At 40.3% G+C, this 26358-nt stretch overlaps 1 protein-coding gene across 3 annotated transcripts; it reads left to right on the top strand.

Annotated features, from left to right (window-relative positions):
* Positions 1-26128, top strand: klhl14 (kelch-like family member 14). Of its 3 annotated transcripts, none has more exons than XM_057857524.1 (9): positions 1-385; positions 1017-1920; positions 3215-3336; positions 14399-14488; positions 14676-14754; positions 17214-17404; positions 17486-17644; positions 21464-21621; positions 24353-26128. In XM_057857524.1, the coding sequence occupies exons 2-9, from the start codon at positions 1040-1042 to the stop codon at positions 24491-24493; spliced, it is 1821 nt and encodes a 606-aa protein (XP_057713507.1). In that variant the 5' UTR covers positions 1-385; positions 1017-1039; the 3' UTR covers positions 24494-26128. The 3 variants fall into 3 exon arrangements, with proteins under 3 accessions (XP_057713507.1, XP_057713508.1, XP_057713509.1); XM_057857525.1 differs by having other exon boundaries at positions 1-370; XM_057857526.1 differs by lacking the exon at positions 1-385 and having other exon boundaries at positions 824-1920.
* The last annotated feature ends 230 nt before the right edge of the window (positions 26129-26358 follow it).

Here is a 26358-nt window from a genome sequence, read left to right on the forward strand (position 1 = left end):
CTCCACCGGCCATGCACGACCGTTTCTCTCCCCAACCGTGGATTTCCTATTACTCTCGTTACGACTCACTGAGCCCCAGGCCCAAGGATAATGATGTGTTGTTTCTTGGTAGCATAATTTGTCACACGTATATTTCTTCTTCTTCTTCTTCTTCTCCTCTTGCAGAAAGCACGGCTCCCCTCTCACACACTTGTACACTCCTGGTTAATTCCGAGGAAACAAATGATCAACAAATAACGCCAAATTGGGACTTTTGGGGGGTCGGACTCGCTTTTTTAAAAAGAAGGAGAACAAAAGAAGGGACTCCTGAGTGAGCTTTTCTGGGGACCCCCTCCGAAGATTACTTTCTTTTTTCTGGAGTGTGTGCGTGGTGAGTGTGTGTCAGGTAAGTTGTGGCTGCTCTCATCATTTAGTTGTCACAGACGCGCGTAAGTTTACGCACGCACAAATGGCGTTTAGTTGCGGCGCGGAGGCAAATAAAAGGCGAATATATCACGGGCAACTTTCAGACCTTTTTCTCATTCTCGCGGACGAGGACATTGACTGTTTTTTGAAGGGCTGCGTTGAAAAGCGCGCATCGAGCGGCGTATTGGTAGCGGAGGTGCGCGGCTGCGGGAGGGCGGGAAGAGAAGAGATCCATGCTGCATGCTCTCCCTAGCGGGAATCTCGCTGGTCCGTACCCGCCGAGTGGAGCCTCATTGCCGGGTAGATCTCCGCAGCTCGTCGGTCTTTCTTATGATTATCTCGCGCCCCCATACCACAGCCTTGGTTTAAACTACATATTAAAATACCATCTTGTTTTGCACGATGCTGGGAACTAAACTGTATTTTGAGTGTGTTTCTTGCTTGACCATGAAGAAGTTGAAGACTACCTAATCCACGTGGGATGTAAATTCTCTGGCTTTCTGGATCAATAACTTGTCCAAGAGATTGTTTCTCCTCCTTTTGATAGACTGAGCCTTGATGTGTTGTACTGCTCTGAGGTAAATGGCTTTCATGGTTTATGTGTTGCCCAGGTGGCGTCCAAAGTCAGGAGACCATGTCAAGATCGGGTGACAGAACGTCCACCTTTGACCCGGCGCACAGTGACACGCTGCTGCACGGGCTCAACCTGCTGTGGAGAAAGCAGCTCTTCTGTGATGTGACTCTCACCGCCCAAGGGCAGCATTTCCACTGCCACAAAGCGGTGCTGGCGTCCTGCTCCCAGTACTTCAGGTCGCTGTTCTCCTCCCACAACGCCATCGGCAACAACGAGAGCGGCAAGGGAGATCAGGGCAGCGGCAGCACCCCCTCGTCTTCGCCCGACGACAAGTTGGTGACCCCGAGTGCCAGGCCCATCAATAACCTGGTCCTGCAGGGCTGCTCGTCCATCGGACTGAGACTCGTGTTGGAGTACCTGTATACGGCCAACGTGACTCTTTCCCTAGACACGGTGGAAGAAGTGCTGTCGGTCAGCAAGATACTCAACATCCCCCAGATTACAAAGCTCAGCGTGCAATTTCTTAACGACCAGATCTCGGTGCAGAACTACAAGCAGATCTGCAAGATTGCCGCCCTACACGGACTGGACGAGACTAAGAAGCTGGCAAACAAATACTTGGTGGAGGACGTGCTGCTTCTCAACTTCGAGGAGATGTGCGCCATGCTGGATGCCCTGCCGCCGCCAGTGGAGTCAGAGCTGGCGCTCTTTCAGATGTCGGTGCTGTGGCTGGAGCACGACCGCGAAACCCGCATGCACTACGCACCAGACCTCATGAAGAGGCTGCGTTTTGCTCTCATCCCAGCCCCGGAGCTGGTAGAGCGGGTGCAATCGGTGGACTTTATGAGGAGTGACCCCGTGTGCCAGAAGTTGCTGTTGGATGCCATGAACTACCACCTGATGCCCTTCAGACAGCACTGCAAGCAGACCACAGCCAGCAGGTAAGACTGCGAACATCATGTACTTTTTCTACTAATATAAACGAGCTGTGGTCAGAGAGCCTATGGTCCACAGTATGTAAGTAAACAGTTGAGGTGTTACAGGCTCCAGGGGTCGAGTCAGTTTTTATTGTCATCGTATGGCCATACTTACTTTTAAATTGCACGGAAAGTTCATCATATTGTCTACTCATTTCTGTAATAAATGTTTTGAGGCTTTTATGAAGTTTCCTCAAAGGTTGTATTTGTTTTCACAGTTATGTCATAAAATGCTCACATCCGTTGGCCATATAAGGCTTGGGGGCCACAGGTTGCCCACCACTGTGTTTAATAAAAAGCTGTTCTTTATCATGCTCACTTCTGTCTATTCAGCGTAAGCAAGATGCAACACACTATAAACAGTTTTACATGTTTGTTTTCTTGGCATTAAATGAATAATTTTGATAAGAATACATGCATGTATTTTTAATCAAATCATTATTGCGACTTCTATGGATTACCTATTAAGTAGCTGAAAGTATACACCTTTCATCAGGGGTTTAATTCACCGGCAATGATGTTATATTAACAAGTAGCTGTGTTCGGCATTTGTAGAACATAAGGCCGTGTCCATGTGTAACATCTATTTCCACACATGGGCCAAAGTGAACTCAGCATCGGAAATCCTCATAATTAGTTTCACATGCCACTGTATCTCTCCTCTCAATTAATCACCATTATCTATGTCCAGGGGCTCATTTGCATACGAATAACCCCTAAAACGCTTCCAAGTGGGCCAGTAGCTCAGAGAGAGTGAGTGAGATGCTAGTGATGTAGTCAAGCATAAAAAAGGACAATATGAAAAAGGAAATAAGGTGTATGTGACTGAATGTAATGTAATATAATTACTGCACATTGTGATTAATTGCTACATTTGTGTTAGAGCCCATTAGGAGCCAGACAATTCCCCTAAATGTAACGTCGCAGGGTTATACATCACACGCAAAGTCTCACAAAACGGCCGGGGGACGTCACATGAATCATTACAGCCAATGAGATGGAGACATTGTATAGGCAGGGTTATGTCGTCAATTGCCTTTTCCCCTCCGGCATGGCCCCCCACAGGACCATCCTCGCTTCACAGCTAATTAGAACGATACCTTCTCAGAGTGTAATAACCATTCGATAACACAGCACCATGAAAAGTGTGCGTTTTGTTAATTGTAATAAATGTGTTCAGGAGCCTCTTATGTAGCTCTGTGGGAGCAGTGTGTTTCTTTTCTATATTTATTTCAGTTGTTTACTGTTGTCATTACAGAATCCGTTCCAATAAGAGAATGCTGTTACTGGTGGGTGGTTTGCCCCCTGGACCTGATCGCCTCCCCAGCAATTTAGTCCAGTACTATGACGACGAAAAAAAGACATGGAAGATACTCACAAGTGAGTTTAAACCAAAGGATTTTATTTCAGTTTTTTTTCCCCCTAGCTTTCTCCTGTTCAGGGATTTTTACGGTCGTTCCTTTGGATGACTTTAACGCAGGTTAATTTGAGCGAAGGAGTTCCCTAAATCCTTCAGGTAATAATATATCACTATCACTTTTTAATATAAGTTTCTAATCAGAGCGTGACTTCACGCCACTGCGGAGCGTCACGCCTGGTTCGCCTTGTTTTTGCTGAAATATGCTGCCGAGATGCATGATGAGATTCACTTGAATCTAATGATCTGCTGTGGCAGAGATTGAACTCGGGCTTTGAGTGATATCTTTGCTGAGTGGCTTTCAAATTCATCCTGATTATTCTCTTGCACTGATCAATACCGGCTGAATTGCTCTAATTATTTACCCAAACACAGTTTAAGCGTAGTCGAGGGCCTTAGTCTCCTAACTTGTGAGATTTAAAAAGAAATTAATACTTAGGAGGCACAACACTTGCTAAATTTTCAGATACTCTGTAATAAAATTGTTGAGAAACAATCATTTAAGCATAGATGTTGAAAGGACAAATGCTCACGTCTTGAAGCGAATGGAGCTGTAAGGGTTGCATTACTTTGCGACAACCAGAAGAGGCGCTGTTGATTTACTGTTAAGTTACGATCGTGTTATATTGCACTAATTGTTATTCTTAGCATTTTTATGCTGGGCACAACCCTAGCATGGCCGCAGTGGTTTAGAACATACAGAGAGAGTTTTAGCCTGCCCAAAAATAAATTATTCAATTATGATTTTCATTCACACATAAGACAGGAAATGTCTTTACATGTCCAGCAATACTACAGGTCACAAAAGTAGGCCATCGAAGGTCACCATGGCAATGACCGAGATCAAGTTCTTTTTTTTAATGACCAATCTGGGATGCCATCGATGCCAAATGCATCAAAAGTTAGTGAAGGTCTTATTGTGTAATGAACGGCAAGCAGTTAATGTTGATCCAATCACAGACTCGCAGACGAGGAATAGTGAATGTTTGCCTTTAATAAGTACGACTAAAGGAGCACATAAAAAAACGCGAGTATAACAAAGTACAGCTAAGGGAGCACGCCAGAAAACGCGAGAATAACAAAATAGCAGTACAATTAATGCGATCACAAAGTCCCATTGAAAAATAAAGCACAAAAAACTCAAAATGATCAAACTCGGATACAACCGTTCAAATGTCAGGGAGCACAAAGATGATGACGTGCATACAGTGGTAAGCAAGGCAATCGACCGACGCAGCCAATAGTCACAGGAGTCCTTAAAGTGCCTGTGACAGCATAATATTTTTTTTAAGTATATTTTGAGACAATTCGACTATATAGACCCTACCCACGTGACGTCACAACTCCGCTCTCCTGAATGGTACTGCCCACTTGTCCATCAAAACATAGTGTTAACCTGTTACGGCTACGTACATTTCTCCTATTTACGGCGTGTTTTTCTGCTCCTTAACATTAATAATCAAAATGGTGAAGGCGTGTGTGGCTGTTGGTTGCACTAACAGAGAAGATGGAAGGAGAGACTTGAAGTTTTACCGTATTCCGAGGGATCCAAAGAGGAGAGCGAAATGGACGGCTGCAATTCGACGTGAAAACTGGGCACCAAAAAATCACCACAGACTATGTAGTAGTCATTTTATATCCGGTAAGATGCATTCAAGATATACTTAGAGGGTTTTGGGCTGACAAATAACCACAATTAAGATCATTGCGAGGCTAATTGCCGACAACATACGACGTAGTACGACATAGTTTCAAATTCAAGATGTTTGTGACTTCCCTTTCTTCCACCATCGTTATTTTTTGAATAATATTTAGCTGGTACCAAGTGAAAGAAACTGGCCTCGTCTACGGGGCTGACAAATAACCACAATTAAGATCATTGCGAGGCTAATCGCAGACAACATACGATGTAGTACGACATAGTTTCAAATTCAAGATGTTTGTGACTTCCCTTTCTTCCACCATCGTTATTTTTTGAATAATATTTAGCTGGTACCAAGTGAAAGAAACTGGCCTCGTCTACGGGGCTGACAAATAACCACAATTAAGATCATTGCGAGGCTAATCGCCGACAACATACGATGTAGTACGACATAGTTTCAAATTCAAGATGTTTGTGACTTCCCTTTCTTCCACCATCGTTATTTTTTGAATAATATTTAGCTGGTACCAAGTGAAAGAAACTGGCCTCGTCTACGGGGCTGACAAATAACCACAATTAAGATCATTGCTAGGCTAATCGCCGACAACATACACGTATGTATGTAGTGAGAGTGCTATCGCTAAACCATATAAACATTAAAAGCCTTAACTCCATTGACAAACGACATGAAATACATTAGACTTGACAGTGGATGTTAGCAATAACAAAAGATTTTGAATTGAAAATTTCGTAACTCACCTTTCCAAGCACAAGATAGATTCCTGCCGAATTTTCGTGGACGAGGACCTGTTTCACCCAACCAGCAACAAAGTATTTATAAGCCTCCAAGCTCTTGAAGTTTTTCAAATTTTCGTGAGAATAGGCTGATTTTGTGTGGACAAGATAATTGTAAATATCAGCGTAGCAGATGTCAGGCAGACAGGGCGAAGACAGTGGGTCGAAAAACATCGATTTGGGCATCAAATATGGATCTGGCGACTGTATAGAACGAAGCTTTTCCACATAACGCCTTTTATGCAACACATCCAGTGAGTTTACGGCATCAGAAAGCACCGGGTCTTCCATGAAATGCATTTTAAATTCCTCGAGCAATTGAAAACAATGCTAATGCAGAGACAAAATGACGGACAAGTGGGCGGAACCACACAGCGAGCACGTGGTTTTGTGACGTCGGTGGGTAGGGTATATACAACAATTTGACAAAGCGCAGATGACGAGTAATTAGTAGGCTTTTAATCTGCTGTTTAGCTCCGCCTGTCATTATATCGCTCTAGGTTCCCCAGCTAGATGATGACGTCGGCAGGCCAGCCCATTCAAGGGGAAGATTCAGAACGAGGAAAATACGACATAGAGCAGCAAAATCTCATGATTGTTTCAATCTCTCTTCTCAATATGTTTACAGGATACTCTTTTTTAGAGCTGTCAAAATTATCGCGTTAACGGGCGGTAATTGATTTTTTAAATTAATCACGTTAAAATATTTGACGCAATTAACGCACATGCCCCGCTCAAACATTAAAATGACAGCACACACAGTGAAATGTGTACTTGTGTTTTTCGGAGTTTTGTCGCCCTCTGTTGGCCCTTGGGTGCGACTGATTTTATAGGCTTCAGCACCCATGAGCATTGTGTAAGTAATTATTGGCATCAACAATGGCGTGCTACTAGTTTATTTTTTGATTGAAAATTTTACAAATTTTATTAAAACGAAAACATTAAGAGGGGTTTTAATATAAAATTTCTATAACTTGTACTAACATTTATCTTTTAAGAACTACAAGTCTTTCTATCCATGGATCGCTTTAACAGAATGTTAATAATGGTAATGCCATCTTGTTGATTTATTGTTATAATAAACAAATACAGTATTTATGTACCGTATGTTGAATGTATATATCCATCTTGTTTCTCATCTTTCCATTCCAACAATAATTTACAGAAAAATATGGCATATTTTATAGATGGTTTGAATTGCGATTAATTGCGATTGATTACGATTAATTAATTTTTAAGCTGTAACTAACTCGATTAAAAATTTTAATCGTTTGACACCCCTACTCTTTTTATCTAAGTATTTTTCCCTCGATTGCTAAATAAATGGTATGATCATTACAAATAACAGTCTTGTGCTAAATGGAATATGAAATATTAAAAATGAATTTATTTAGTACGACAGGGCTAAATAACTACATAATGGTCATAACTGCCGACTTTTTCCTCTCCCGAACATTATTTTATGCTACCGGTGTTAGTCCAGCTTGTGTCATTTCCTGCCCCCGCTTCGGAGACGGAGAAAAGAGCGTAAACAAAACAGGAGGCGTGACAGCTCGCCGACATCCTAACCTGAACTGAGCAGCTTTTCCAAGTTTTGTTCTCGGCTTTCCAAAACGAAAAATCACACAAAACTACTCCGACTCATGTCACACAATGCGGCGGGGTTGATTGTCTTCACCGATTGCCCAGCCTCCGACGGCGAGCAAGTTAAGGCTCGTCGTTCTGCTGCGGCCACGGCAGGCTGGCAGTGGTCGTCGCCGGGAATGAATACTGAAAATAGCCCATTGTCGGTGGACAAGCTGAATGACAACGCATTCTCGGCGGGCACGCGAATAGCACCGAGGGGGTGGAAGTGACCATGGTGTGTGACAAGCCACTGGTCGTCGGCCGAGTGGCCTTCTTGGTGGACAAGGAGCATTGTCACTAACAAAATGCAGCCCACCTCCTTATTAAAGTGTGTGCCATGATCCCAGCATTTGACATAATACAAAACATGTAGTTTACTCACTTCCTCGTTGGTCCAATGGTCTCACAGTTGTCAGACATGTTTTGGCCATTCTCCGCGGTGAACGGGAACTTTTTGAAACCCAAAAAGGCTCACACGCCGGTCCCTGGTGCAGCAACAAAAGCCTGCAGCGGATTGGGCTGGTGTGATGCGAAAAATAAACGAATCAATCCGCGTAATCAGATGATGCTATATAGCAATGGCTGTATTGTGAGATGGCGGCCCGGCTTCGCATTCTTCCTCAATCTAGGAAGTCACTCATTTTCATTGCACGAGATTTAAAAAATTAAATGAATAAATCAATCGCTTCCACAAACATCCAAGCGGTCCATTTCATTCAGGAGCATAAAATACCGCGTGAAATATGAAGTAAACATGCTTTTTGCTGTCATAGGCACTTTAAATACAGCACTTTCATAATGCGCTACAGGTATGGCATGAGCCCGCCCATCCAGCTCAATCAGATGCTGGAATGAAGAAAAAGAATTCTGAAAACACAAACATGACACGTTGGTTCCGTTTAATGAACAAAGTATGGCAGTTTGCTTACCGATATATGAATTTATAATCACACGGCAGAAAGGTTTCCACCACTTACTGATTTTTCTTTGATTATTTTGTGTTGCATAGCTTAGACTACATTCTAAATTTGGGTTTATTTCTGCTGTAGGACTTGAACCCATAAAGTGAAGAGCCCTTATATTTGGAGCATCAATTATCAAGTACTATAGTTTTACCAGTACTCACAAACGCTTGTATTTCCTGTGTTGAAATTCACTCACTTTCCCTCCTTCTCTGCCATCCTCGACCTTTTCCAGACTCACCCCTCTATTTGCTCTCATATTGCAAAGGTCAGACTTCAGATAATGGGAAAGCATATTTTTCTATTCTCTCCTATTGAGCGTGTATTCGTTGTTGCTCATTTCTCAGCGTTAGGAGATTCTTTTTCTTTCTATTCGGCCGTTTTTGGAAATTCAGATCATTCATTTCAACTTCATACTGTATTGTCATCCTTTAAAAGTCAGTTAACGTGTGGCCACGCACATTTCTTGTGTTTTTTGCTCACATTTGTCCATATTCATCAGTTTGCACTCTACATGCACAGCCCTCACTGTCATTTGCTCATTACCCTCAGCCCTCATGGGTATAAACGGCAACTAGCAAAAAGGTCAGTGGGGATTTCCATCACTCACAACTAAAAAAGTTAACACTCAAATGGTCCGTGGCCTTGCGGAAGGACAAAACTGCACAATCATCCCCTCAAACACATCAGTGAGCGTCTGATGTCGCCCGCGCACACAATGGACGTGGAAGAGAGGGAGATTATTAACATTCAATCATAACTTTCCAATGAGGCGAAACCTGAGAGGGACAGCCTTTGATTAAGACATTTATCAAGATAATTTGGGAAGATTCTTGATTGTCTTGTTGTATGTCACACAAGAGACACATGTCTTTGATCCCATGTGAAGTTTGCTGTCTAGTGCACCAAAAGGAGTGTGAACAATGGACCGTAATCACATACTTTGCAACACTAAAGATAAAAAGGACTCCACCCTAGTGCAGGAATAATGGCGTAAAAAAGACAAAAGAGAAAGAGCTGGCGCATTAGCTGTGGAGTCAGTCAAGCGTGGACTGCCTCCATGCAGAGGATTCTGACTCCCTCTAGTGAGCCCTTCAGCTCAGTGTAGACAGCAGCCATGAAGAGGAGGCTGCAGGAGGATCTCAAAGTGAGAGGGTAGATTAACTTCATCCACTTTCATTTTACAATAAGGTCCAACACGGGGGAGAGGTAAAAGCCAATGGCATGTTTTATGCCCTTCACTATCTCAGGTATGACGCCTTGCCCGCCCGCCACTTATCCACCCGCCTGGCTGTGTGTGAGCCACCTGTAGAGTCAGGACAAATGTCCTGCTTCCTGCTATGTACAGACACCTCGTCTCTCCGCAGAGCCACCCCCCACTCCTTTCCACGAGCAAAAGATGATTTCAAGTCACTAGGCATCAAATAAAAAGCCGCCCATGCGTGGCCTATATACTGCTGACTGAACGATAATGTAAATAGCATGTAAGGGAGTTTGGCAGTCATATGGCACTTGTCTTTGAGGTGCACTGGAGGCAGGCAACCTAATCCCCTCGTTTCCAGATAAAGCTGTGTTTAGTGTACGTGGCGTTAGCTCCTCTCTCTCTTCTTCCCGCCTCGTCGAGGAGCGGCACATGTCAGGCAGGGCCGAGTGAGATTGCAACGAGAGGGCCAATTGGAAAGAAATGAGATTCAAGGCTGTCTAATTCTGCAGAAACTGTGATCCATCAGGCGCCCGGGAGGCGGCAGTGGAAATGACTGATGGAGACAGACAGGTGGGCCTTAACATTCCACTGATTTGTGCTTCACCAGAGCCCCCACCCCTCCAACCCACCACCTCACTCGAGATTTATTGAGTGAACACGATCATGTTCATTACCACTGTCACCCAAGACCATTTCTCCACATCTCAATGGGGGTCACTGCAACAAAAGAAGATAAAGGACCGGGAGGGAGCGCAAAAGCAGGTGAACCCCATCAAAAATTCATTTTCCTGATAACGAGACACTCACTGACTTCTTGCACTCTTCTGGGAAGGTTTTGGAATTTCTCTGTTGAAACTACTGTACATTCATGAAGTTTGGGTGACCGTTTATAGACTGAAACAGTCCTTCTACAAACTGTTTTTTCAATATTGGAAGCATAAGATAACTAATTGTATCCCAACAGGAAAACTGGAGTAGTTGTTAGCATTACCTCTCAGTTAGGTAAACGTTCATACAGTACCTCTGCTTAGGCCTACTGTTGAGCTTGCATGTTCTTGCCATGCTTGCGTAGGTTTTCTTTGGGTACAAATTGACTTCGTCATGATGAAATAAAGGTTGAATTGAGGTTTGAAAGTTGATGTTTGGTTTGGGACAAAGCCAATATATCATTACTTGCAGGAAGCTACAACCTATTCTGTTGTATGAGTGGCAAAAGGTACCTGACACAGTTTCCTGAGTGAGTGGGTGCGCCATCCTTGACATTTTCTTCTACAGACTTGCGGTTGAAGAAAGCAGTGTGTAGACAAAGTTAAAACTGCAAAATCAAACCAGAGGAACCAACGGAATCTGCTAAAAATGTGTATTTAGCATGACATAGATGAAGCTCCGGGACTTTTTGTGTTGTGCGTTTGTTCTCTACACTTAGTTGATCGTTCGTGGACAAAATTCTAACAATCTGTGCAGCCTGTGTTAACATGAGGTGTAGATTGATACGCCGGCCATTTTAGTGACCAAAATTAGGCAAAATTACAAATATTACAGTTGCTGAATGCAGAAGGGCTGACAGATTTTGTTATACAAGTACAGTGTATCACAAAAGTGAGTACACCCCTCGCATTTCTGCAGATATTTAAGTATATCTTTTCATGGGACAACACTAACAAATTGAAACTTTGACACGATGAAAAGTAGTCTGTGTGCAGCTTATATAATAGAGTTAATTTATTTTCCCCTCAAAATAACTCAAAATATAGCCATTAATATCTAATCCCCTGGCAACAAAGGTGAGTACACTCCTATGAAAAAATGCACATCCATACATGTCCAAATTGAGTACTGCTTGTCATTTTCCCTCCAAAATGTCATGTGACTCGTTACAGGAGTCTACAGTTTGCGAAGATATGTCAACAAGCACATGGATTACTGGAACCATGTCCTAAGCTCTGATGAGACGGGCGGGCTTTCTTGTGTACCGTCTTCAGAAGAGGCTTCCCCCTGGGGTGACAGCCATGCACACCAATTTGATGTAGAGTACGACGTATGGTCTGAGCACTAACATGCTGACCCCCCACCTCTTCAATCTCTGCAGCAAAGCTGACAGCACTCCTGTAATGAGTCACATGACATTTTGGAGGGAAAATGACAAGCAGTACTCAATTTGGACATTTATGGATGTGCATTTTTTCATAGGGGTGTACTCACCTTTGTTGCCAGGGGTTTAGATATTAATGGCTATATTTTGAGTTATTTTAAGGGGAAAATAAATCAACTCTATTATATAAACTGTACACAGACTACTTTTAATTGTGTCAAAGTTTCATTTTGTAAGTGTTGTCCCATGAAAAGATATACTTAAATATCTGCAGAAATGCGTGGGGTGTACTCACTTTTGTGATACACTGTAAATACTACTAGGTATTTTTCATCTGGTTAGATTATAGTTATGGTATTATGAGCTCATCACACATGTACATATAAACACAAATAGTATGTCATTCTTTTTTATTTCAGATATTGATTGCAAATAAAACTTTTGGACAGCATGATTCCATTTTTGTTGTTTTATTTAAAACGACTGGTGCATCTGCAAAAAAAAAAAAAAAAAAAAATCTCAATTTATGAAATTATTAGAAAAATATTGACAAAGGTGGAACATAAGTTGAGCCTTCCATCATCAAAGTAGAATGCACGTAGTCTCGATATATGTCCATCAAAGTACAATAAGTGTTGTAAGGCACATCAAGTTGTTTTCCCTTGCCTAACAGGTTTCCTCCTGTAAACAAACAAGCAAACAAACAAACAAAAACTTAAAACATTTGCATTTATACATTTTGGGTAAGAAGCCTATGTATGACTTGTAGTAGATGAGTGTTTGTTTTTCCATTCCTTTATCGTTGTATAACTAGATAAATTTGTGTAATAGTTACGATTTTTTTTTTTTTTTTGCCTTCATGATGATATACCATCAGAAAAGTCGCTTTGTGTATTTAAGTATGTCCAATTTCTGTCAAATATTAATATGCAACGTGTTAGTTGGAAAATTGCATAAACGTACACTGACTGGATGGCAAGTTTGTTTTTATGTGTCTACTGTATATTGATTGTCCACTTTGCTCAGGACCTCAAGAAACATTTTACACGTGACATGACATGCTGCCAGTTTTTCCGGAACTTCACTTACTGACTTGATCTGTGTCGCATTGCAAGTGGTGGATACATTGAACCTTTGTAATAACCTTGGAACGTTATTAAAATCCCCAATAATTCGCCATTTGAAACGAGACCTATTACATATCATTTCTTTTGACTGTGAGTGTGTACTTAAAATGTCAATATAACGCAAAATTAGTAGCTCCTAAAGTTGCCCCAATTTTCTCTATGTCTATTTATCCTTCAGGTATTTCAAGTGATTGTTTTTACGGTAGTTTTTTAAAAAGAAGTTTTACAATATACTTATGTAATGCCTTTGCAATTGGGAAAGACACAGTTCTCTTTGCAGTCTTCAGCCAATTAATCAATATTAAGCCTTTCATTGAGCCCTAATGTAATGTTCGTTGGCAGATAACTCCAAAACAGGCACGTGAGATGGCAAAGGTAGGAAGTCAAACAGTTTATATAATGCAGAGCCGTGGGGTCCGAGCGTGGAGAGGCTGGGCCAGGGGTCGGCAACCCAAAATGTTGAAAGAGACATATTAGGACAAAAACATACAAAAAAACAACAACAAATACTGTATGTCTGCAGTGGCCAAAAATGAAAAGCCTTACACTGTATAAGCTTTATAATGAAGACAACACATGCTGTATGTATCTATTTTAGCTATACAGTATTAGCCTACTATCAAAATGACTGACTTGGCTAAAAATACATAATGAACCTTTGTGCTTAAATATTTTCCCGGCAGTGCATCTTATAGAGAATGACGCACCATATGACTACTCTGTTGTACGATGCTGCCTGTTTAACTTCAACAATATTAATGAATTTGATGAATGTTTTTTCATGTTTGTCCTCCTAAAGGAACCATATTAAAACAGGAAATACAGTTTCCTCTCTAATCTTTTTCCATTTTCAAACATTTTTGAAAAAGCTCCAGGGAGCCACTACTAGGGTAGCACTAAAGAGCCGCGGGTTGCTGACCCCCATCCTGTGCGAAGGTACCAATAGACAAGAGGCATCGGCGAGATCCTAGGACAAAGCGAAAAAATATCAATGATCAGATGAGTACACTCAGAAATATTCACAACACAGGAAAGCACTAACAGCGAACTGAAAGAGAGGATCCAGCGACGTGGAGGAGCTCTGGCTGGCTTATGTAGGCAGTTCTATGATTGTTGACACCTGCCGTTGACCCACCCGTCAGGTGTTTGTGCTGTAATGGGATGACAGACACACCCACACAGTTGCCCAGCCCGGGGCCTGACATCTAAGCAGAATGGTTAAGATCAACAATACAATATGCACTGAACTTACTTACATTTTATGCAATTTTGTGTTTAAATATTCACAACTGTGTTTTTGTATATGATTCACAGATGTGGAATGGGCAAAAAAAAATAAAAAAAATAATAATTTTATATGGTGTTTCTGTGGCATAGCTGTTAATCTCTCGTGAATGGATCTGGAATGAATTCAGCAAGTAACAGAGGTTCATTATAGCCCACTTCAGACATAAAAAGAATACTTTTTGTGGACCACTAATACTCATTAACAAGTGTTGTTTATGGTTGTTCTGGGCTCACTCGCTAACATTGCCATTGTTCATGCGTAAATTATGTTGCTTTTGTGTCTCACGTAGTAATGCCTTACAACAGCGCCCATCACTGCGTGGTGGAGGTGGAAAACTTCCTGCTGCTGCTTGGCGGAGAGGATCAGTGGAACCCCAATGGTAGTTACAATGTACCTCATTCCCGCTTCAAAAATAACATCCTCCAGTTACACTTGTCAGTATTTGGCACAGAAAAGTAGGAGTGGAATATTTGACGTGTCAAGTTGTGAGAAATCGTGATAATAAACAAGTAGGGCATGCTGACTAGAAACCTGATGATGAACATATACTTTCTTCTTTCTTGTAGGAAAACACAGCACAAATTTTGTAAGTCGCTATGATCCCAGATTCAACAGTTGGATACAACTTCCTCCTATGCAGGAGAGGTGAGGCTATCTTTAGAACTTTTTGTAGAAATCATTGATTAAACTGAGACAGAATTTTGTGTAATTAAGTGTCTTGCTTTTAGCACTGGCATCACGGTATCTGTTGGTTTGAATTTGAAACAGTAACCCAAACTTCAACTCCAACCACTGTCAGGAAACCCTAATTTGACATGTTGAGTGGTTATGTATTGATTGTGATGTGTTGTATGAGTAAAAAGGTAACCTGTCCTATAAACTCATTACTACGGAGCGCCCCGGGTGCCAGGGTAGAACAAAATCTCTTTCATAGCTAATCTGTACCCACAGTTTAGCAATGACCCGGAAACAGTAGTGACCAATTTGATTTAGAGGGGACTCCAAACATTGACAGACCAAACCAGCAGCTACACATCAGCTGCATTTGCCCCTGAATAAAGTTGTTTTGAAAGGTAAGCAATGCACATTTTCTTTTGTAGCCGTAAACAATGTCATTTTAATTGTTAGTCATTTGCACATACAGTCAATTGAAAAAATTAGGACACCCTATGGAAGCCTGTGTTTTTTACCATATTGGTCATATGGGTATTTAATATCAATTTTAACACTCTTGAGAGATTCAAGTAATAGAACTAAACAACTATAACTGAATTTTCTAAAAATAAGTTTCTGTAAAATGTTTAAATAAATGCAATTTCTGTTGAGGAATAAATTAGGACACCCCCACATTCAATCCCACTTAAAATGGCTAAAATCACATCAGGTGCAAATGATTAGAACATCATTACCCAGTGTCTTGAAGGAGGCTTGCCTTATTTAAGCCTCACATTTAGTTTGGTGTGCCCCTGCCTGTTGAAGTGAGAGAAAACACCATGGTGAGATCAAAAGAGCTGTTTGATTCCTTCAGAAAGAAGATAATATATGCTTATGAGTCTGGTAAGGGATTTCAAAACATCTCAAAACAATATAAAAGCAGCCATTCCACTGTCTGGAAAATAGTGTACAAGTGGAGGACATTAAAAACAACTGCCAACATGCCCAGGTCTGGCCATGAAGGGAGGTTCACCCTGAGAGCACACGGCAAAATGCTAAAAGAATTCTCCAAAAACCATAAAATGTCATTATGGAACCTACAGCAGGCTCTTGCTACTGTTGGGAAAATGCGTGCCTCTACGATCAGAAAGAGAGAAGTTTAACCTTCATAGGAGGTGTACATGGAGGAAACCTTTGCTCTCCAAGAAGAACATGAAGGCCAGACTGAAGTTTGCCAGAGTGAATGTAGACAAAGACCAGGACTTCTGGAATAATGTTTATTGGACAAATGAATCTAAAAATGTATTATTTGGACACCAGAAAGAGGGCATGTTTGGCGTAAACCCAATACAGCATTCCAGGAAAAGAACCGCATACCAACTGTGAAGCATGGAGGTGGAAGTGTCATGGTTTGGTGATGCTTTGCTGCTGCAGGACCTGGCCAGCTCACCACCATAGATTCCACCATGAATTCTATGGCGTATCAGTGGGTGCTTGAGGAACATGTGAGATCATCTGTGAAAAAATTAAAGCTGAAGCAAAATTGGACCCAGCAACATGACAATGACCCAAAACGTAACACTAAATCCACCAAGGACTGGCTGAAAAGGAAGAAATGGAGAGTCCTGGAATGGCCGAGTCAAAGCCCAGATCTTAATCCTATTGAGATACTGTGGGGTGACTTGAAACGGGCTGTACATGCAGTAAACCCCTCAAACATCTCACAGCTGAAAGTGGGGCAATCTTTCTTCAGACCGATGTCAAAGACTGGTTGATGGCTACAAAAAACATCTCACTGAAGTTATGTCAGCCATAGGGGGTAACACTAGCTATTAGGTGGTACAGTGTCCTAACTTTTTCCTCAGTTAGAATATGCATTTTGTTGATATATTTGGTTTGATGGGTAAAACAATGTTTATTTTTGTTGTTTACCTGCAATGAAATCGCTTTCTTTTGCAGAGATAAAGAAAAACAAGATCAGACATTGATACTGTATGTGATCATTTCTTAATTAAGAACTAAATATTTCATGGGGTGTCCTAATTTTTTCAAATGACTGTATGCAGCTGTCATGTCCGTGCGTGCATTAATCAACTAGTGTTCATTTGTCAGTTATCTAAATCTTTCCCATAGCACTAACTAGCCGTATTAGCAGCGACCGGATAAAAGTGGTGTTTCTTTTCGCTATTTGTGCTTTTACAGTTTACTAAACTGTGGGTAGTTTAGTAAACTGTGGGTACAGATTACTAAATTGTGGGCACAGATTACTAAATTGTCTGTACAGTTTAGTAATCTGTGGGTACAGATTAATAAACTCTGGGTACAGATTAGCTATGATTTTTTTTTTTTTTCCGACCCTGGAACTTGTTTGGTTCTGTACAATCCCAATGGCGCTTCAATTATTTTGCGCTACCTTCTTTGACATGTCACGGGCATCGCTTCCTTCTTAGGAGAGCCAGCTTCTTCGCCTGCCGCCTAGAAAAGCACATGTACGTGATCGGCGGCCGCAACGAGACTGGCTACCTCTCCAGCGTGGAATCATACAACCTGGAGACCAACGAGTGGAACTACGTGTCGTCTCTACCGCAGCCATTAGCCGCCCACGCGGGAGCGGTGCACAATGGCAAGATCTACATATCAGGTCAGTGAAAACATGAAGAAGTCGTATGGTATGTTCATAATAATGTCCAGTATGTTTGATGGAGAACTTCACCTATTATAGGGGGGGTCCACAACGGCGAGTATGTGTCGTGGTTGTACTGCTACGACCCGGTAATGGACGTGTGGGCCCGCAAACAGGACATGAACACAAAGCGCGCCATTCACACGCTGGCCGGAATGAACGATCGCCTCTATGCCATCGGGGGGAACCATTTGAAAGGTAAGCGCCTGAGCGTGTCGGAAAACGATCAGGAGATTGATCGTTTTTTGGGGGTCTGTGGTCGTGAGCGGGCGACCGTGACCTACACTGCAGTTTCCCTTCTTTCTCTTTTCATGAGTTATACAGCACAAAGTTGTTGTTCAGCAGTTTGCTGTTTATGTGAAACTGTTGAAACACAATGTGTATGACCTTTATTTTATTTTATCGTAGGTAGACATTTCTTATCCTAACTTATCATGTTGTTTAGCAGTTTGCTGTTCATACGAAAATGCTGAGACACAGTCTGTATGATCTTTATTTCATTGTAGTGTCGGTAGAGATTTCTTACACTAAAACCATAACTTATCATTTTGGTTGCAAACCTCAATTTCAAACTCATCCCCAGGCTTGAAGTCCTAAATTGATAATTTCACCCTATATTGAAACCCAGTGTTGTTTCTGGCAGCCCTTTTAATTTAGGTCTTAGTCTTTTGGATGAAAATACTTTTCATTCATTCATTTCAGTCACTTCAAAATGTGTTCATCTTCATCTAGTTTAGTCAACAAAATCTCATACAAATTTCATCTAATTTTAGTCAACAGTTACTCAAAATATTTTCATCTGTATATTTCAAAAGTTCTAGTCCCAAAATAAATAAAGGTTTCTAAAAATTTGGAATGAACATACACACAGAAGAGCACATATTGTAGCGTCTACAAGGACAACGCCAACTTTGTGATGATACAGTACATTATTTCAATTAAACCCACCTAGAAGCCACGAACTTTAAGTAAAAGAAACTCACAGTCGTTGTGTTATGTTCTAGTCTCCCAAACCACATTTTTACCTCGTCATCGTCTGTTATAGTCATGGAAAAAAATAATGCGTCGACGAAATATTTTCATTATCGTTATTGTTGACGACACTATTTAAACCCTAATCTCAAATCCTAGAACCACTTTAGCCATAATCTTTAAACCAATCCCTGGTTCAAAATCCTAATTTGACACCCTTCCTTAGACTTGAAACCTTAATTTGAAACTCTTATTCAAAATTAAATCGCTACTCTTTATTTGGAATCCCAACCGAAGTTTCAAATCTGAATTTGAAATCCGAATCAAGTCATAAAACCCTACTTTGAAACCCTAAGTTAAAACCATAACAATCAATTGAAACACTAACCCTGATTTGAAACCAACCCTTGTCTTAGTTTCGACTCTAATTTAATATCCTACACCCTACTTATAGATACTATATGGAAGATATTGCTTTAATGTAAAATACTTTTCTACTCCATTCATGCTCCACCCATGCCATAGTGGGTACACAGAACTCTAAATCTTCTAACTGAGACTGCCCCAAAAAGCCATTTTTGTTCCCTTCAATAGAGGGTTTGTGTCAATCACTTTGGGCGAACACGCGCCTGTGCATGTACACTCGCGACCCCACGCCAGCAGCGCTGATTCACCTAGTCTCTGCCTGGCAAAAACACTGCACACGTGATCCAGTACTAGTAACAGTACTAACAGCATAGTATACACTGGTAATGACAGACATTTATGCCAAAACAAAACAAAACAAATAGTAATGTTACGAATGGTCGCAAAAAGAAGTGTCTTGTCGATAACATGTGTTCTAACCCACTGAACGATTTGCTACTACAGTAAACAATCAGTTTTGCTGTTTTTACGTTTCCTGGTGCTAATCTGATGACCAAACGCTTTCCAATCATCTATCTCTTGACTACTCTGTCCATCAAAACTTCATTTTGCTTTTGAAAACGTGGCAAAATAATATCAACTCAAATACACATTTTCTACATAGGTAACTGACATACTGTATATATATTTTTTTTTAGCTCAGTTGAAGTCATGTCTGCAAATTTGTGACCAGGGTCGCAAGTGCAACCGCTGTTGCTTTATGTTCGTGCGCATACAAACATGCGCGCCATGCATGAGTTTAACACAGAAGCAGCAGTTTGGTCAGCTTTGGGCCAGAGGTGGCAGTCGTGAGTAAAAAAAAAAGTGGCAAACTCCTATTAAACCATAACCCTTATTTGAAATGCTACCTCATGCTCAAAATGATAATTTCAAGCCATTATCCTTCTAAATGACATGCGCAAAGTCATGTCAGATACGACTCAGACTCCGATTCAAAGATGTGTCGGACAGCAGATACCGCATGCGAAGCAGATCAGATCTTCATTCACTGTCAAGTCTGTATTCAGGGATTCTTTCTTGATGTCAAAGAAAGAACTATCTTGATTGTAGAGTAAATCCAACATGAGTCTCACAAGATATGGGACGCAGGTCAAATCACTTGACCCTTTTTTCAATGCTCTCACAAGTCCAGTTCCACCCCCTACACACAATCCTTTTCTCAGATTATTTCTCTGCCAAAACAATAACATTATTGATTTTAACAATAATAGAGTTGTGATTTGTCAACACTTTTAAGATTATTTGGCAATATCATCCTCTGCAAGTTTCCATTCAGCGATTATTCCTTTATGTAAAATCAATAACTGTACCAATTTATCAAGGTAACTCCAGTCTTAGTTAATTGATTTGGTAGATTTTGGTCCTGAGTTGTCTGACAACATTTCCTCCAGCCTTCTTCAAGGTTCTTTCAGGACAGAAACTCATTTGTGAACTTTATTAGATGAAATTCAAGCTTTCAATAGCCTTTACTGTAACTCACTTGTGAATGAATGATCACTGCCAGCCCTACATATTTAAATGGATTGGACATCTATTGCCATCAGTGACTGCTATTAAGTCAAAAAACAAAATTTGAGTTCTAAAATTTTAATAGACATGGATTGTAATAGACATGGATTATAGTATAGAAAATAGTATAAAATTATTATATTTATAATTGAAATTATTAGTATAAAAACAGTGTTAGGGGCAGCTTACAGTATGATGCCGCGACACCAAGACGCAACAATTGTGTTGCGGAATTGACTCGCCTTTATATGGTAACAGCGAAAACGGAAGGCGAAGATGCAAACCTTTGATTCCGGGCTCCAAAGTGGAAGGATTCGATTCTAGGGCTTGCTCTGCAACCATATAGATCAGTGGTGTCCAAACTATTCCACATACAGTGGGGAGAACAAGTATTTGATACACTGCCAATGGGTTTTCCCATTGGCAGTGTATCAAATACTTGTTCTCTCCACTGTAGGGGCACAGTGGGTGCTGGATTTAATTCCCAAGAAACAGGACGACATCTTTTCACCAATCTGGTGTCTGGTGTAATCAGTTAATTGCAGTCAGGTGCTACTTGTTTTAGCACCAACTTAACTGGTTAAACTGTCTGTGCTCAATTAGTAGGAACAAAAACCAGGACCCACAGCGGCCCTTGAGGACAGGTTTGGACACCCATTATATAGATAGAAAGCTCTCGCACTGATGACGTCAGCACTCGCACACGTCATTTTGGACGTGCGTAGCGCTGCTACTATACATTAAAAACAACGAACATGGCAGAACATCGGCTTTAATTTACTGCGTTTGTAATATTTTTAATTTAAATATGTTTAAAGTTTGTATTTTTGTGCCTTTTGAAGCAAAAGAAAAATGCCATTGCTTGGAGTGGGCGGGTATATTGTCTTCCTGGCTGAGGAGGTTGTAAGTGTCAAGGAAGTGCATCATTGGCTGTCGCCTTGTAAATCTGCACTGCCTCCTAGTGCTTGGCATGCATGTTACATCATTTTCACGCGGAACTGCGACAATCGTTCGAATGGAGACGAAACCATATGAATGCACACATGAAATTTGACATATTCTCGGAACGTCAGCGTGTAAACGGCCCCTTACTTTTTTCTCCGCTTACAGGTTTCTCTCATTTAGACGTCATGTTAGTGGAATGTTATGACCCCAAAGCCGACCAGTGGAACATCCTGCAGACACCCATCCTAGAGGGGCGCAGCGGTCCAGGATGCACTGTCCTGGACGACAGCATCTTTCTCGTTGGTGGTTACAGCTGGAGCATGGTACATGTTTTTACTGATATTCATTCACAGTATACATTAGATAATTATACTCCACAGATGATCAACAAGGAGTTAATTTAGGGTCATTTGTTCCATCAATTTAAAGAAAATACAGTGTAATTTATTTTTTGTTGTTTATTATATTGCGTCAGAATCCAAAATTTTAGCATTATTGTTGTGTATATTTTCATGTTGAATAAAGTCAACATTTATTGCTATGAAAAATAATAAAATAAGTATGAACGTAATAATAATTTTAAAAAATGATAATACTAATCAGGGGTAGACAATAAGGGAAATTTAAACCTTTGAAGTTCACCGTCATGTATTGAATAATCATGAATAGCATGAATAACATTTTTTTTTAGGTAGATTTAATGAAAAGTGCAACAAAACGGTGGAAAAACATAAATCTAGTGCAAATAATCCTATTCCAATTCCATAATCACTCCAGTATAGCCAACATTTTCCCTTAGGAGCTGCAGGGGAAGCCGGGCCCGCGGGAGATTCCCTTTCCTGGGCAAAGCTTTCCTGCCTTCCCCTTACCGCCTTCTGGATATCTCCCCTGGCTCAATTGTCGTAACTACAATTTAGTCAAAGAGATGGCAATTATGGCTAACGATTATCAAGCTAGACCTTCATTATTACAATATTATTTTCTCTGTAGTTACGCGGATGAATGATCAAATGTTATGTTCATACCATAGGTTTCATACTCGTTAACTTATCTGTAACTTACTTCGTCTGGGTATGTGGGCATTGATCTACACACTTCACAGTCAACCTCGTTTTTATCACATCGTAGCCGAGCCAATTCCAGTGGTCTCGCCACGGGGGGCAACTTTCTCTCCCTTTTTTTTTCGTATTTGATTTCACTTTCCCTCAACTCCTCCAGCGACTTTCTCTTTTTTGAGTGATCTTTTTCCCCGGTGCTTGGCCGGGTTCTGGGGGTTTCAGAAACATGTCGTCTTATGGTATAACATTAGGTGGGTACATAGATACTGACAATCAATCAGCAGCAGTAATCGGGTTGCGCGCGTTCACGAAGTAGCTAGCGAGCGAACTAGGTGTGTTTAGCCCCACAGAGCAATGGCTGCAGCATAGACTGTAAGGTTGTCTTTGATTGCATAATGTTGTCAAAACACGAAACCACTGTAAATTAATGTGAAATAAGATTTTTGTTTTTTTAATCGACACATTGTTGGGGCCAGTGGTTTGAGCATTCTGGTGGCCCTGACGGTTTTAAAAGTATATCCGGACCACCTGGCCATTTATATTATCTACCCCTGTTAATATATATTTTTTTTAAATTATTGTATTAGCTCCCTTATTGTGTAAATAATTTACTTGGATTTGGTGTATGTTCACATAGTGAGAGTCTTAGGTTTTAGAATTCCACTCAGTGTCAAACATTTCTATAATTTTTAAAATGTCTTGCTTTAATTTTTTCTTTATTGAGGCTTCCTCTTCTTCAGGAATTGGCATCAAATGAACACATTAAAAGTTTTAATCCTGTAATGCCTGCCCAGCTGAGTTTTAACCTGATATGTGGCCGACGTGATTTTTTTTTTTTAACCTGTGCTGTTCATCTGCTTTGACACTGAGAATGGGAATCTGAGTGTCCTTATGGTCTGAACAATTTTAATGTATCACCTAGGAGTATGATATTCTGCCATTGTAGTTATTCCTTATGTTTCGTTTATTAAGAGAACGCAGCAGGCAGGACGGTGTTATGGGGTGACAGAAAGGAAAATAGAAGTAGAGAGACAGACAGAAGAGGAGAGGAACAAATAACAACAAATGAATTAAACGCCTACACTACCTATAAATATAGTGTTGCTATCGTTAGCTAATTGTATTTCCTGTGGACACCATGTGGAGCGCCTGATGACCGAGGAGAAAGAGGAGGGGGGTGAGTCAAAAAGAGATGTGATTAGGCCGGTTGGAGAGTACAAAAATCAGCAATGTCTGGTATAGAACCCAGTATTATGTGAATCACATGTAAGTGTGGATATATTGACATCCTATTAAATGCTGCCTGATCACTAATCCTGGCAACAACAATCTGCCATGATATTTTAAAAGAGATTATATGAACTCAAGCAACTTTCAAAGCGGTGTCTTGGGATACATTACTGTCTCCTACAAACAGGCATTCCCTAATGTAGATTTAAAAAATCCTGCTAGAAATGCAAGAAAGATAGTATATCCTCTTTCCGCAGGGCATATAAAAAATGAGCGATATTATGGGAATGCATTTTACAAGGGGAGGAGGAAGGCCATCAGAAGAGCAGCTTGTAAACAGACTTGTAAAACACGACTTGTTCTATGGTTAAATTGAAATTATAATTACATAATATTACCACTTTAAGTATAATATAATATTGAGGCTTTAAAAATGTCTTTTTTGTTCAAGAAAAATAACAGTTCTTGTAAAATATAAGAATTAGACACAAATCTTAACCATTGTGCCCCAAATTTTTCATACGCACACATCTTTTTCCCTCTTAAAATTTCAACAACAACAAAAATATCATCCATAAAAATACATTAAACTTGAGATTCTGACTTTTTGGGGAGGAATGGGTCATTCGTGGAAGAGACTTTAAAAAAAACATTTTAAATGAATTATCTTGGAGGGGAAAAAACGCTGTTGAATTCTTTCGAAATTACGACTTCTACTTTATAAATCAATTTTTCAATTACGACTAAGTACTTTTCCTTCCCCCAGGGGGCGTATAAATCATCAACCATCTGCTACAGCCCTGAGAAGGCCACATGGACAGAGCTGGAAGGTGAGGTAGCGGAACCTTTGGCGGGCCCAGCTTGTTCCACTGTCATCCTGCCCGCGTGCCTCCCCTTCAACAAATGACAACTAATCCAGCCCAGAGTTGGCAACCACAAGGATGATTGGGAGGAATATCGCCCTTAGGCAGGCAGAAACTTTCCCGTAAAACTCCTCCGCTGTTCAGCTGTATGGGAGTGTATAAATTATTGTTATTGTTTTTTTTTTTTTTTTTTTTACAAGTTTGACCGGAGCACTTTGGCTATATCCCTCTGAAGGTGTAAAGTGAGGGAAGGAAAGCAGTGTATAAATCATGTATTTAAACTGGTCACGTTCGTGTGAGCTCTGATTTATTGACACTGTCAGTGGGTGTTTTCTTCTATTCTATAGCACGCATTAGCTCAATGCTAGCTTTCGGGTCCATCGTATATATTGTACACATCAATCCCATAAATGAGAGAACGAGAGAGACAAGACAGAGAGAACATTCCCACAGAATGTTAGCAATCGACCAGGACTAGGTCGGTGAGTTTCTCTTCATGTAAAAATGGTCATCGTGACTAACTACGCTAACACACGATCACCAGCTTAAACATGCTTTCTTTTATTGCTCATGTTCCTGCATCGAAAGTGGGAGCATATTTTTCAAAATACTCACAAAAAAACATTGACGATTTTCGAAAGTGCAGCTGAAGCTAAGAAATTTGTTGAAGGTTTTCACATATATTTCTTTATTTAATAGAAGTCTCAATTGTAATGCATTAATTAATGATATATGTATTGAATGACATATTGATGGTACAATCAAATTGTAATTTCTAGCCAATGTACTGGAAGCATGCAAATTGAGTGGCGGCTGAAACGGAACACGCCACCTACAGGAGGAGTATGGCATACTACAATCTTCCACTTAATATGAAGGAGTATGAGAGCAGCACTAAAAAGTTAAAAAAAAAAAAAAAAAAAGAAAGAAAAAGGAAAAAAAATCTGCATTAAAAGAAAAACAATTGATAACGTAAATCTGTGTTTGTTGTTTTAAAATATGATTTTGAAAATTAATAGTGAAACACTTGTGATTTCCTTAAGGGAAAAATCCGAATACAATCCAAAGGGGTTTTTTGTCAGTAAAAAGAGAAACGATGCAATATTACAAAATTAGGATGTTACCTTATTTGGTTTCTTAAAATTCTATTGTTAAATTACAGCGCGTTCCTGGTACTTAAATAATTTTTTTTTTTTAATATGAAAATATTACTTGCATTTTGACGGAACAATTTTGGTCTTGGAGGGGAAAAAAAGCTTTTATTTTTGCAGGATTCCAATTTTTTCTCCTTCAAATATTAACTTTTCATGAATAAATAACTTTTTCACTTACATTCCACCCCCCCCAAGCTCTTGTACTCCTTCAATATAACCATACTGCAAATCTTAATGCACTATTAGTGAACCCGTGTGTTCACCGAAATGTAAATTAATTATTGTATTGTGTTAAACTAAAAACAACGAAAGAAAACCAACTTTCAGTACAACTAAGTCTAGTCTTGTCTATGTTATCAAGTTTTTAAAATGAGAAAAGAAAAAGTTGACTCTAAATGTTGAATCCTGTAAAGGTTTGTTGACTTCATTCTTGTATATAATGGCTTGCTGCAGTGAAACATTTTTGGATTTATTCTCAAATCCTGTTTACTGTATGTCCTTTGCATTTCAGACTATGGAAATAAACTGATTCTTGATGACAAGTTGCTTCTTCCGTCCATTTCCGATTGTTTCTTCTATGTTTTTCTTTTTTACTAAAACTATCAGTTTTAATTTACTTACCTGCAGAGAACACATTGAAGGAGTCTTAAATCAGTGTGCGGAGGCAGAAGGCCCGTCAGCCCCATTGTGAATTACCTCTTTGTCTGCTTTGGGAATAACTGCAGTGAACACAGGTGACCTTTTAATTAACAGTT

Source organism: Corythoichthys intestinalis, chromosome 14, assembly GCF_030265065.1.
Source record: "Corythoichthys intestinalis isolate RoL2023-P3 chromosome 14, ASM3026506v1, whole genome shotgun sequence".
Taxonomy (NCBI): domain Eukaryota; kingdom Metazoa; phylum Chordata; class Actinopteri; order Syngnathiformes; family Syngnathidae; genus Corythoichthys; species Corythoichthys intestinalis.

Excerpts from the sequence above, each read along its gene's own strand:
- klhl14 (XM_057857526.1), top strand. The coding sequence starts at position 1,004 with ATGTGTTGCCCAGGTGGCGTCCAAAGTCAGGAGACCATGTCAAGATCG. Across the intron at positions 14,489-14,675 it reads GGATCAGTGGAACCCCAATG|GAAAACACAGCACAAATTTT; the intron begins GTAGTTACAATG and ends TCTTTCTTGTAG. Across the intron at positions 17,405-17,485 it reads TGGCAAGATCTACATATCAG|GGGGGGTCCACAACGGCGAG; the intron begins GTCAGTGAAAAC and ends CACCTATTATAG.